Source organism: Echeneis naucrates, chromosome 10 (genome assembly GCF_900963305.1).
Source record: "Echeneis naucrates chromosome 10, fEcheNa1.1, whole genome shotgun sequence".
NCBI classification, from domain to species: Eukaryota; Metazoa; Chordata; class Actinopteri; order Carangiformes; family Echeneidae; genus Echeneis; species Echeneis naucrates.
Window position 1 is genome coordinate 14641107 of NC_042520.1, and position 12587 is coordinate 14653693.

Consider the following 12587-nt stretch of genomic DNA (forward strand, 5'->3'; position numbering starts at 1 on the left):
GAGCCTACATGCTCACTACAGACACTCCCACACGTCCGTTTTCAATGAATTTAGTTTTTTCCCAGATATAAAACTTCTGCCTTGTTAGAGGAACTTTGTGTCTTTGAGTACAATTTTTAACCTGCACATCTGCTTTTTACCGTGTACCTTTACTGGATTTTTGCTTTTCTCTATAAAACTGCATACTGCTGCAAGATCTCAAACTTGAGAGTATTACTGTGAGTTGCGTGTGAAGCAGGTTACTTAGCCTGTCTGCAGCCAGCCGGTGAACCTGTTCTGAAACCGTATACCTTTGCTGAAAAGAGGAGTCGCCATTTCAGTGCTGTCCGTTTGGATCAGTGTTCCCTGTGGCGCTGTGCCCTCTTTGAGAGCTCCTCTGTTGGGGATCTATTCCTTGGCCTCTGACTCTCTCCCTTTGTTGATACAACGAGCCCTTTGTACTGACATGTACTACTGCTGTGGGATATTGCTTCGTATTTTTGGCAATTATACACAATCCTACTGCAGCCATTCCTCTTGTTGCTGCTTCATTGGAGAGAATGCAATGAAATCAGGGAGAAATGCATTGAAACAAGCAGACGGGAAGAGGCTTGCAGGATCTTGATTTTGGTGCTGATAAGTTCTATATAGCACAAGTAAACATGTTCTTATCTTGTTATCCAGCTTGCACATTAACACATGGTGTGTGGAGGAGGTGGAGGAGGGTTTAAAAGAATAAATCAAATCCTAATCATGCTCTGTGGCTTTCCCTACTTTCTGCTCTTTGTCTCTATTTCTGTTTTGCACAATGCAAAAACCCTGGCGCACACGCAAGAACAATGGAGAGGTCAGAAGCACTAGCCATTTTCCTGCAGCTGCTGAATGCTCAAGAAATGAGTGCACAGTTATTATGTGTCCTAATGTGTGGTGTTTAAAGAGCGGTTTCCTACTGCAGAGTTAAATGGTTGTGCCCTCTGTGAAGTATTAATGACGTGGATGGATGAATCAGGTTGGCTCAAACCTGTTGACAGTAGCCGTGGCGCTCTCTTAAAGCTGCACCCAGACATCAGACTTAACCGCTTGGCAAATTGGACATGCTTGTTGGCTGTAGCTCCAATTTATGTGCACTCCGTATTGCAGTTAGTCCATCTTCATTATTGAAATGGCCTCTCGTCAGGTCTTGACAGAGTGGTGGAGATGGTAGGGGGAGGGAGAGAGAGGGAGCATACAGGAGAATCATGAATAATGTGGAAAATAAACACATCTGAGGCGCTGAAGCTGCTCTACCAGAAGGGTTGTTGGGAGTGTTGTCTCCGGGTCTCTCTCTCTCTCTCTGTTTCTCTCCTTGTGTTATTGTATGTGCAGCCTCTGCCAGTGGATGCTGATGCTGTGGATCCTTGGCCTTGGGGCTTTGTCTAACACACAAGGAATTGTGCATAAACACACACACACACACACACAGACACACACACACACACTTGTAGAGACCTTGCTACACATTCACAAGCAGCTCTAGGTGCTGCACTCTGGCAAGTAGCCTGACCAGCATCACAGCTGTATGTTGTGTTACTGCAACTCAGAGACAGGCTGCATGGTGGCTAGAGCCTATTTAAAATAAACTTCTTCTGTGACTTCCCTTTTTTAATGTTCATGAGATTGTTGCATTGATAGGGCTAGGCTTAGTTGATGTGGGTCAGACAGTACAGGAGGGGCTAAGTAGTTCCAATTCATTTTGTTTTTCACTTTGTTAAAGAAGATGCATTTATTTGCTTTGATTTGCTGTCAAAACCTTCTTTTGGCTGAGCTTCAGCTTAAGCAGTAATAGCACTTCTCCATGAAGAGACAAATGTTCTGGCTGGGTTGACCTACGGGGTCCCTGTACCTGCTGCACACATGAGCAAATGTGATGGCTCATGAAGTAATTACCCACTGAGCCGGTGTGTCTGCTAGTATAAGCTGAAGTGGGGGTTCCCTTCAGGTAACTGCGCTGCTCAGGTCAGTGAACAGCTAATGACATTTAGAAGCAATAGGATGAAAGAGATGGCAGTTGTTTGTAGTCAGCTGCACAGTACCTTTGTCTTATTGTCTGCCGTCTGTCTTAATCTCCCAGCCACCCTTTTCACACCACAAGGAGATCATGTTATTAGATCCCCTCCCCTGGCTCATTTGTCATCCTGCAGCACCACTCCTCTAGAGGAGGACTGCAGCAACTGGAAAAAATACAATATAACCAGGCAGGAGGCCACAGCATCAAACGCTCATCATTTACTGGTCCATAGTCTCTTGTGCTGTCATTATTCTTTTTAGATTATTAACATGCTTTTTCTTCTCCGTTCCACCCCACCCAATTTCAAGAGGCTGACAAACTTCATCCTCTCTTCTGTCTTTTCACCTTTAAGGTATTGTTTTGTATTATATTGTGTGTAGCCACAAATATACTCAGCCATCCCCACCCCCACTCTTGCAATTTCTTGCTACAGTATAAAGTATTGTTAGCGCTCACTGTTTGCCCATCACCACCTCAGTCACATCTCTTTAGTCTCTCCTCTCTGAGGTGGGCTGGTTTTCTTGATGCTGAGGCATACATAAGAGAGAGAGTCAGCTAATTACAATAAACAAATATGCTCAGAGCCGCCTATGTAAGGTTCGCATAGGTTAACAACTCTGCTATAAATGTTAAATGAAGCTTAAAATAGGATAGTATGACATACAGTTGCCATAGTGATCCCAGCAGTGATTCTTTGTGTACTTTCTTGGTTGGCAAAGTTTAAATTAATTTTAGACACAAATCTGTGATATGGAGAAGAATTGCCTGATTGTTTGGTGCCCTGAGGGCTTCTTTGATGTCTCTATCATGTGTGCTTGCTAGTTTCTTGTGCCAGTCTTTTTTTTGTGTGTGATGAAATCTGATATTTTGCTGTTCACGTTATTCTGCATTTCAGATGTGGCAGTCACCCTTTATTGATTCTCTCTGTACTCTTTCTATTTCTCTCTGTCTTCTCTGTTTCTCTCTGGCTTTCCCTTTCAACAGGTGGGACAGTCAAAATGATGCGTAGGAGGTGCAGCATTGGGTCGTATTGATGGATGTGTTAACAGACAACAGTCTCACATTGATTGTGAAGACTTCAGAACCTGAGAATGCAAACATACTGGAGAATACAGGTGAATACTACTCACTAGTTATTTATTTATTTATTACTTGTAAACAATATTCAGTTACTATTTGTGAAATATTGTTAAACTGAGCAATGAAAATGAAAATGTTAATTTTGCCTTTTGAGTTTTGGAAAATTTGCTTTTAACATTTTGAGAAACTTGGTTGTTGAAATGCTAGAAGAAATTTTAATCTTCCTGAGAATAATCAAGTATTTGGTAGAATAAATGAAGGTTTAATGATAATAGTTTCTCTCACAGCAAGTTGAAAACTTTGAAAAGACAATTAGTATTACTACATACCATGGAACTCACTTTCTTGAATTACCTTTTCACCCTCAATTTTAAGCTGTTTGACAAGATATGTGGAAGGTGAAACACATCCTGCCTTTTTTAAATGAAAAGGGGAAAAGAAACATTGAACAAAGCGACATAAACTATTGTTAATCCTCTCTCGCTTGATGCTTCCACAGCTCAGAAATATGACATCTACCTTTTGGCATAAAACAGTGCAAATGTGAAAAATGAGAAGACATTCATTCTTTCACACTCATTCACATTCATTAGCATGGAAAACTTAAGGTTCCAGGATAAAAAAAAAAAGGTTTTATATATTTATTTGTTTAGTTGTTGTGTTTAGGTTTCACCCTCTGGCTATCTGTGAATTCTTATGAGCCAAGCATCATTATAATTCTTACACCGTGTAGCTGCTTTATAAAAACTTAATTCAAGTTCATCCAATTATATTTGAGGTACAGTCTGTCCCCCTCAATGAACCAAGAGCCCTACTATTGTTCTGCATTTTCCAGAACACGTTTAGCTGCCACCTACTGCCCCCTATAGTTTACCTCTACCAAGAATCACTGATCCTTTGATGAGGTTTATCTGAGTGTTTCAGTTCAGGTGAGACTCACAAGGGACTGACCGGTTCCCACTGTGAGAATCATACAGATTATCCCCAGCACCAGTGTGTTCCTAGAGAGGCACTGAGAGTACGAGAGAGAAAGAGAGGGAGAAAGGATGGAGAATGAGAGTCGGAAAAGAGTAGTAGAGGAAAGGGTGAAAGCTGCTCCATTGAGCAGGAGTAGGGCAGCTCTCTTAGGAGGATGGCCATGAATCATGCTGCAGTTACTCACCACTTGTTATGAACATCCTGTACTGGCTGGATTGATTTCCCCCCACCATTCACAAAATGTCATTTAGTGGAGATGGAGCAAAAGGTAGCAAAGCGGCTTGTGTGGCTGGCCTACCAGCTGGATGAGAGAACGCCCCAGGTGGCTGAGCTGCAGAACGGCTAACTCGGCATTTTACTGCTGTAAAAGCCTACACATAACAGGAATAAGGAGCAGCGAAGCTGGAAGGGAAGGAGAGAGTGAGCAGAAAAGAGAGAAAGATGAGGTGGAACGGGGGGATGGGACTGTGGAATGATTTTAAAGGGCCATTAAAAGGAGAAAGCTATTTTCATTTGCACTGTAATGCACTTGCTGTACGAATTAAATCATAATAATTCCCTTAATCATATTAATTACATTGAAATTTATTTGTATTGTTAATAAAGTGTTTATGGAATGAGGGGAAAAGATGTACATATGTGTCTATGTGTGACTGTTAGTGCATGTGTGGCATCTGACACACTAATAGATGAAGCCACAGACGCCAACTTGTTTCTCTCCTCATGTTCATTACCATGTCTCTCTCTCTCTACGGGCTTGTCTCTCCAAAGAGCAAATGCTGGCAAATGCTAGCTCGGCCTTACCTCAGGTGGATAAAGCCCTGAATTGCAATGGCGAGAAAGTGAGGGGGGAGAATCTGGAGTAACTGGACTGGGCTGGTTTGGCGGTGGTTGCGCTGTCTAGCATGGCTGGGATTGGCAAGGCTGGGATCAGAAGATCACCGCCACCTGCCAGCAGCCGGGGCTCTTCCATATGTTCCGTGGTGAATGTCAATGCCAGCTTGCATGAGCTGTGTCACATCCAGCCTCAGCTTCTATTCAAGGAGCGCTTCTCCTAATAACAGAGTAATAAAACTGCAACTGTGTCAGAATGATCTCGGAGTGCACAAAGCTTGTTTTTTATTAGGATATGAGCTGCTCTTTTTGTAAGCTAGATATTGAATTCTGGCAGCAGTGAGCATTTTGGATGTTTATCTTGTTTACATTTGCCAGTCTCGATGCACACTAACGTTACACTGTATCATATCAGTGAATATGAGGCTACTGATCCCCTTTTGACCTCCAATGTCAAACTCAATTTGTCAGCTACAGTGATATTTGTAAGCTTGTGTGTGTGTGTGTGTGTGTGTGTGTACCTGTCTGTCTGACTGATCTGTGGCACATTCTGAACAGCTGAAGAACTAATGGTCCAGCTGGAGACAGATGGCCTCTCGATAACACTATACCCCCAAGCCAATACTCACTCTATCACACAGACATGCATCCATGCATGCACACACACTCTTGCTATCTTTCTCTCGCTCTCACACACACACACCAGAAAATCACATCCACGCACACATTGGATAGGATAGATTGTTAATCGATTATGAACCCCAAGGAAACACATTTCTCAAAATGAGTTTAATGTTTCAAAGCAATTCTGAACAATCTTTTGGCGATATTAGGTGGCATGGGAGCATGGGGAAGTGAGGTAGTTCATTTGTCCCCTTTTATGTAATTTCCCTTCTTTCTTTGGCCTTGCTTTTTTGAGTTTAATCAAAGAGATAAATAATCATCTACTTTTTATGTATCTATTTTTATTAATGGTGGAAAAATTTGTTTATGGATTTCAAGTGCTGGGACTGCATGTAATACCAAATAAATCCAAACAAATTGTGTTCACGCCTGTAAAAATGTAATTGTAGTCTTGCGCCCATCTCTATAATAAGTGCCATATGATACCATGTGGCTGGTGATGTGTCAGTAACATGCTTTTGCTCAGGGGTCATTTTGGCTCACAGATTGAAAGGAACTGATGGCAAACGCCTCGCTGTGTTGCTTCTGCAGCCTCGGACAAGTTGCTGCTATAACAGTTTTCTGACTCTGAGAGGAAGATGGAAGATGCATATTTCTCCTGAGGTTTTCTTCATTAAGGATGACAGTAGCACAGTTGTATGCTTTTAGTAGGCGTTCTGCTTGCTCCAATGTGTCTGCAGGCCGCAGACCCAGAGAGACCATCTCTCAGAAAATTCATTACCTCGTTAAATCACTCTCAAATCATATCCATATTCAAAGATTTACTCACCACCACTACAGCCATGTTGAATGCTATTTGTTAAGCAGTCTTCCCCTCAAGCATTTATCACTACCTCAATAATGATTAGGTGCATCCATCCTAAAATGGGGGATGCTGCTAGTTAACCTCTGCAAACACATTAATTGCTCTGGTATGTTTTTCAATTTTCATTTTTTTCTAGCATAGTTTTAAAGAATATGTGTGTAGAGCAGCATCTTGGGCTTGTAGAATGCGGCAGGTGTAAATGACACTGGTTATACAGTCTCCAACATATGGGACTGTCGTGTACATACCTGCCTCCTCTGCTGTCATCTAATTATGCAGAGCAAGCGAAGCTATCCGCCTGCTGCTACAATCCTGCTTCTGTGGGTTTTGATTGTTACTCATCAGAAGGATGTCTTCAACTGATTAAGACATTGTCACAATCAACCAGTAGAAAATCACCAAATTCTGTTTTCTATTTAGTCATTACTGCAATTGTTTTTGAGTAATCTTGTTGTATCATGTTACTCCAGAGTAAAACTGAGTCTGCATCTATTCAGATGAAATGCTAAAAGGAGGGGGAGGTATAGATGCCTGCATTATTTCAGTTTTGTTCATTGCTCTGGGAATGGCAAAGGGAAGACATGCAATACTGTCACTGTTTTCACAAAAGTGGAGGATTTTTTTGATTATTTTCTACAACATTTTATGTAAAATTTTCCCACTCTGCCTATAAATGAAGGCTATACTTAACACCGAATGCAAACAAGTTAGTCACTATTATCTACAAACAACAAACAATTGCATAAATATAAAATTCATTCCACTGATCACCAACACCCACTTAGAGGACATTCAGAGAGTTGTTTCTGAGGACCTATTTCCTGTAAGCAGCGATTCTAGTAGCTCCTTATCACTTTTATGTTCACATGTTAATTTAACAGGCTCCAGGAGTTTGCTAGGGTTTTTTTTTTTTCTTTACTTTTTCTGTCTGTATTCTGAGAATTAGTTATACACGTAGTTGGGTTTTGTTAGGTCTTGTCTGGTCTAGACATTTACATCTGAATGTCAAGCAGTAATGCGGTACCTAACATTGCCAATGCTTCTTACTGAAGCCAGTGCTGAAACTGAAAATTAATGTTTAAGGCTGCCATCACAAATGACATTTTGAGCTCTAGGGGGTTAATTGACACTAATTGCATTTCAGCAGCCCAGATGAAATGTCAGTGTAACTACAGAGCAAGAACAATGTAATTTAACTCCAGACTTATGGTTCAGAGAGCTGAAATCGTCTTTTTTTTCTCTCTCTCTTAGGGGTATGTGAGCCGGGTGGTGAGCTGAGTCTGTGCGGGCTCGTTGATGCTGCTCTTCCTCCATCCTCACCTACTCCTGCTCCTGCTGCAGCGACTGCAACGCTCCAGAGGACCACACCGACATCCCCATCCCTCTCCCTGCCCATTGGCACCGATCCCTCTCTGGGCCTAACAGCTGCCCCCTGCCCTCCCTCTGATGACTCTCCAACTGTAGTACCCCACCTTCATCACACCCCTACATCACTTCCCACCCCATCTTTAAGCTCCTGGGGTTCTACAGGAGACACACAGAAGACTCCCCTTCCGCTACCCATTGCCCTCCCTCTGTCAGCTTCAATCATGGAGCCTGGCACGGTATCTGCCCTGACTGAGGAGTGTCTTCTTCAGCCTTCACGGACCTGCCTTGGCTGCTTCATAGAAACACGCGATGCTACTGACCCTAACTCCATCCAGAACCCGTCCCATGATCCTAACACCAACCCAGACACAGAGTCTGGGCTAAGTGTAAGGATTGGGGATGTGAGCCGAGAGGACTTTTCTGATATCAACAACATCAGCATCCAGTGCCTGAGCCATGCAGGGGAGGCAGTAAATCACTACGGAGAGCAACTCCTCTCAGACCAGCTACTTAACTTTCCTCTGCCAAAAGCCCCAGGTGAGGGCAAAAGAGTGGACGGAAACAAAGCAACAGAGGACTGTGATGACCCAGAAGATGATGCAACAGCTAAGAACTTGTATGAAGGACTGTTACTGGACAAGGTGAGCGGAGAGGAGGTTCTGCTGGCCAATGCTGGTCAGGATTGGGGCTATTTCGAGTCTTTCATCAGCGAGAGTAAAATGGAACTGCTGGACCTTTGTTCGAAGAATGAACTGTCAGTCAACCTCTTCTCTGAAGAAGATGTTGACAATCTATTTGATGATGAAGACGATGATTCAACTTTAAGCAGCGATGTCTGTTCCCTGAAGATTCGTTATGAATCTTTCCAGGACAACATGAGGGAAAAGACAAACGTGCTCCAGGAGGAGACACAGTTCAACTTCTTCCCTAGTGTTCTGGCCAACTGTGCCAAGAAAGAGGAAGGTGTGGGAGTTTTGAGGAGGAGTGCTGATGAGCTTCAGCCTAAAGCTGATGAGCTCATCCTGGAGATGGGACAGGAAGGAAAGGCTGGGGACTGCAGTAGTAGGAGCCCCCTTGATGGTTCCCAAGGCTCCCCCATGTCCACTCCCAAAGTTAATTACCTAATGGACTTCAATTCCACAGAAGAATCAGGAGAGTTCAGTGATGACAGCTCCTGCACGGGATCCTCCTCGGACACCCTGCAGGAGGGCAAATTTAAAAAGGGCCACTCAAAGAGATTCCTAAGTCCCTCCAACCCTCTCAACTATGGCTTACGTTCCAAGAGAAAGGTTCGATATAGTGATGATTACTTATATGATGTTGACTCGCTCGAGAGTGAGAAGAATGCGGAGAAAAAAGAGAAAGCTCCTGCTGGTCAGAAAGAGGAGGAGGATGTAGACTGGTGCCCCAAAAAACGTCGGAAATCTTGTCGCAAAGAGCCACCCGTGGTCATCAAGTACATCATCATCAACAGGTTTAAAGGAGAGAGACTCATGTCAGTGAAACTGGGCAAGTTAGACCCTGTGGATGCTACTGTGAGCTTAACCACTGACTCAGTAAGCAAATATGAGACACTGGCTCCTTTGAAGGATTTCTGGCAGGAGAGGCAAAGAGAGAGACAGGAACAGCTTAAGCTGGCTGCCAGAGATAAACAACAACGAGGTTTTCATCTAAACGGTCGCCATCATCGCCCTTTTAATTCTAGTCATCCCAAAAGGAAATACAAGATTGCAAACAGGCTTAAGGTTCAGAGGATTCATGCTGTGGAGCAATCAGCAACAGCACAGGGCTCCCCTCTCTCTGATCAGGGCCAGGGAGGTGCCTCTAAAGAGGAGGCCACTCCGTTGGTAGGGGGAATAATAGCAGCCCCAGGCCTCTCAGTCACATTAGACACAAACTCCATCACGCACACAGTCACAGCCAAGAGCCGCTCCCAGGAGAGGGAAGAGAGGGAGGGGAGGAGATTGGGAGGAAATAAAACAGTCAGGATAAGGAAATTCAAAAGTGAAGCCAGGCTGAGGAGCAAGAAAATGAAAGCGGCAGAGGGAGAGGAGGGGAGGAGCGTGACAAATGAAACGGATGCCTGTGTTGCTGCAGCACAGATTGAAGACCAAACTGCTGGGTTGGAAGAGGCAGGCCTGAGCTCAACTACAGTCAAACCCCATTTTTCTGACAATGCCGCCAGTGCTCACACAACTGGGGATAAATTCCCCTTTGTTTCGTCCACCTGCTCTCCTGACAAAGCATCTTCCTCAGAGGAGGTGGAGGCAGGTGTCCCCGTCATCCCGGGGGGCTACCTGCAGACCCTGTTAGATGCTACAGATTCTTCTGCTGGAGCAACTATCTCTTATTTCCCTCAGCAGCCCTCTAGACAGCAGTATCCTCTGGGGCTGTCCCTAGAAGAGAAACAGTTTTCCTCCCTGCAACTCGCCCAGAGTTGCGTCCTCTCACCTCCCTCTGAGTCCGAGCTCCAGCAGTCTCCCCAGAACTGCCCCAGCTTCCCCCAGATGTGGCACCCGCAGCTTTGCGCAAGTCACACCCAGAGCTTTGGGCCAGAAACCCCTGAGACTCCCATCTTACCCAACAACTTCCCAGGTACTGTGCCCCTGAATGACAGCCTGCCAGTGTCTACTTACAGCCAGCTGAGCCCTGAGGCTGATAGGCTGCTTTATGAGAAGAGCTACCTGACTGAGGCGGGGCTGCAGCCTGGGGCAGATCTGCAAGTGTGTCAGTCTGTCTGTGTGGAGGGCCAGGTGCAATACCAGAGAGGGTCCCTGTGCACAGACAATGGCAGGCTCATCAGCTATGACTCAGTGGGCTCTCTGTCAGCCTCCTCCAGCAATTACAGCTCCCTTAGCCTCAAGTCTTGTGAGCGGGAGGGCGAGGAGGAGGGCCGAGACAGCTTCTTAGCTCATTGCAGTCCTAAAGTGGTGATTCAGCAGAGTGTAGATGCTCTTACCCCTCTCAGGGAGTCCTCAGACCTGCTGGATATATCCAACTTCACCCCTGACAAGTTTAGACACTCATCACTGTCAGAGCTTTCCCCTCCTGAGACTCCCAACCTTTCCCCCCAGGTGGTGGGGCGTGATATGAAGATAGCGGGCAATGTTGGAGAATTCCAGGATGTGAATGATATGACGATGGACTGCAATAGAGAGGTGAAGTGGAACTGTGACGTTATCCAGCAACAAGAGCACACAGCAAATGCATACACGGTGGAAGAAAGCCAGTTTCCACTGCACAACTTCAACAGTCAGGATGTGTTAGGTTTGGAGAAAAAGGAGCTGGGAGTTACAGAATTTGATGAACAGACTGGTGAGATACTGCCTGGTGGAAAAAGCATAAAGTCAAAAAGGAAAGGCAATTGCAAACAGACAGCTACAGGACAGAGCCCAAAGAAAGTCAGAGCTCCCAGAGCCCCTAAGTCAGAAAAGGTGAAGACTCCTAAACAGAACTCGCGTTCCACCAAAAAGATAAAGGCCATGTTAGAAGGTAAGGCAGCAAAGAACCAAGCAGGTGGTTGTGGCGCAGGCCTGACTGACAGTAGCAGCACTGGGGACTGGTCTGGCATTGGCTGGTCAGAGAGCAACAGTCTGGTAGGGGACGACCAGAGAGAATTCGAGGAGCCCTCAAATATTCTGTCCAACATTGTCTCTGGCATGGCTGAGGTCCAAAGGTTCATGATGGCCTCCATTGAGCCACTGTGGAATCCCATGTCGGAGTCCTGTATGCCCTCAGAGGCCAACAGCCTCAACCTAAAGACTCTCAAAATCTTGGCAGGCACTGAGGCCGACCTGAAGAAAAAAGGAGCCGTGTTAACAGGGGCTGGGAGAGGCAGAAAGGCTGGGGGAAAGGGAGGAAAAAACCAGGCCAAATTCAACCCTTCTCACCCCTTATTCCCTCAACTAGCTCTGGGCTGTAACATGTTTGATAAACCCAACTTTATTAACCCCGGTCCTGCACACAAAAAGCTGTACCGCCACAAGACCAGTGCAAAGTTCCCTCGGATTGAGACACTGAAGGGGAAGCGAGGTGAGAGGGACCAAAATAAGGACATAGCACTGATGACCTCTTTTGAGAAACTGAGGTAATATTTTGTTATCAGCTGCTGTTGCACCCCTTTCTCACTTTCCCCCACTACTTGCTCAGCCCTCCCTCCCAAGCATACCTACACTGACGCTATGCCAGAGCTGCATGAGTACTACGTTCCCCCTGACTACTCCCACTTCCTTTTAACCCCCATCCACCCCCAACCCCCCGAAGAGGAAATTAATATCTGCATGAAAAACTTCTTGTACTTTGCAAACTACCTATTGAGTGATTGTGTCAAGCTTGATTGAGATTTGAAACGACCATGGCTGCATTTTTCTTGCTTCTGTTGTTTCTGCTTTGTTTGTTCTTCTTATAGTCGTTTTTCTTTTACTTTTGTCTGAAAAAAAAAAGAATAAGCCTTGAAAACAGTTCTGTCGCCTTTTTGAGGAACTTTGTTTTTGTATTTTCTCAACAGAACTAACTCCCTTGAATTATGTATTTATTCCCTTCTTTCCCTAAAGATGTAGCTATATACACAAATGCATTGAGTGACATCTACGCACCCCTCCTCCTCATCTGTTTTTGTATGCAGAATGTGGATGTCCTGTTGTTGCTGTCCTCCATACACTGCCTGGCTCATTTCAAGAGGGAAACCTACAGTTAATGAGCCCTATTTAAGCCCAAGACATCTTGAAAACACAAGATGGGACCATTTTGTATTGATGACATATCAGACATTGTCTTTTTTTCCCCTCAAAGTTGGAATGACTACCCATTTCC

The 12587-nt window shown here is 44.8% G+C and overlaps 1 protein-coding gene across 1 annotated transcript in view; it reads left to right on the plus strand.

Annotated features, from left to right (window-relative positions):
* Positions 1-11866, plus strand: part of nexmifb (neurite extension and migration factor b) — a 43843-nt gene extending 31977 nt beyond the window's left edge. Inside the window, exons 2-3 of the mRNA XM_029513093.1 lie at positions 3011-3141; positions 7659-11866. Of these exons, the coding sequence (XP_029368953.1) occupies positions 3060-3141; positions 7659-11866 (4290 nt within the window). The 5' untranslated portion in view covers positions 3011-3059. The remainder of the gene's footprint in view (positions 1-3010; positions 3142-7658) is intronic.
* Positions 11867-12587: the final 721 nt, after the last annotated feature.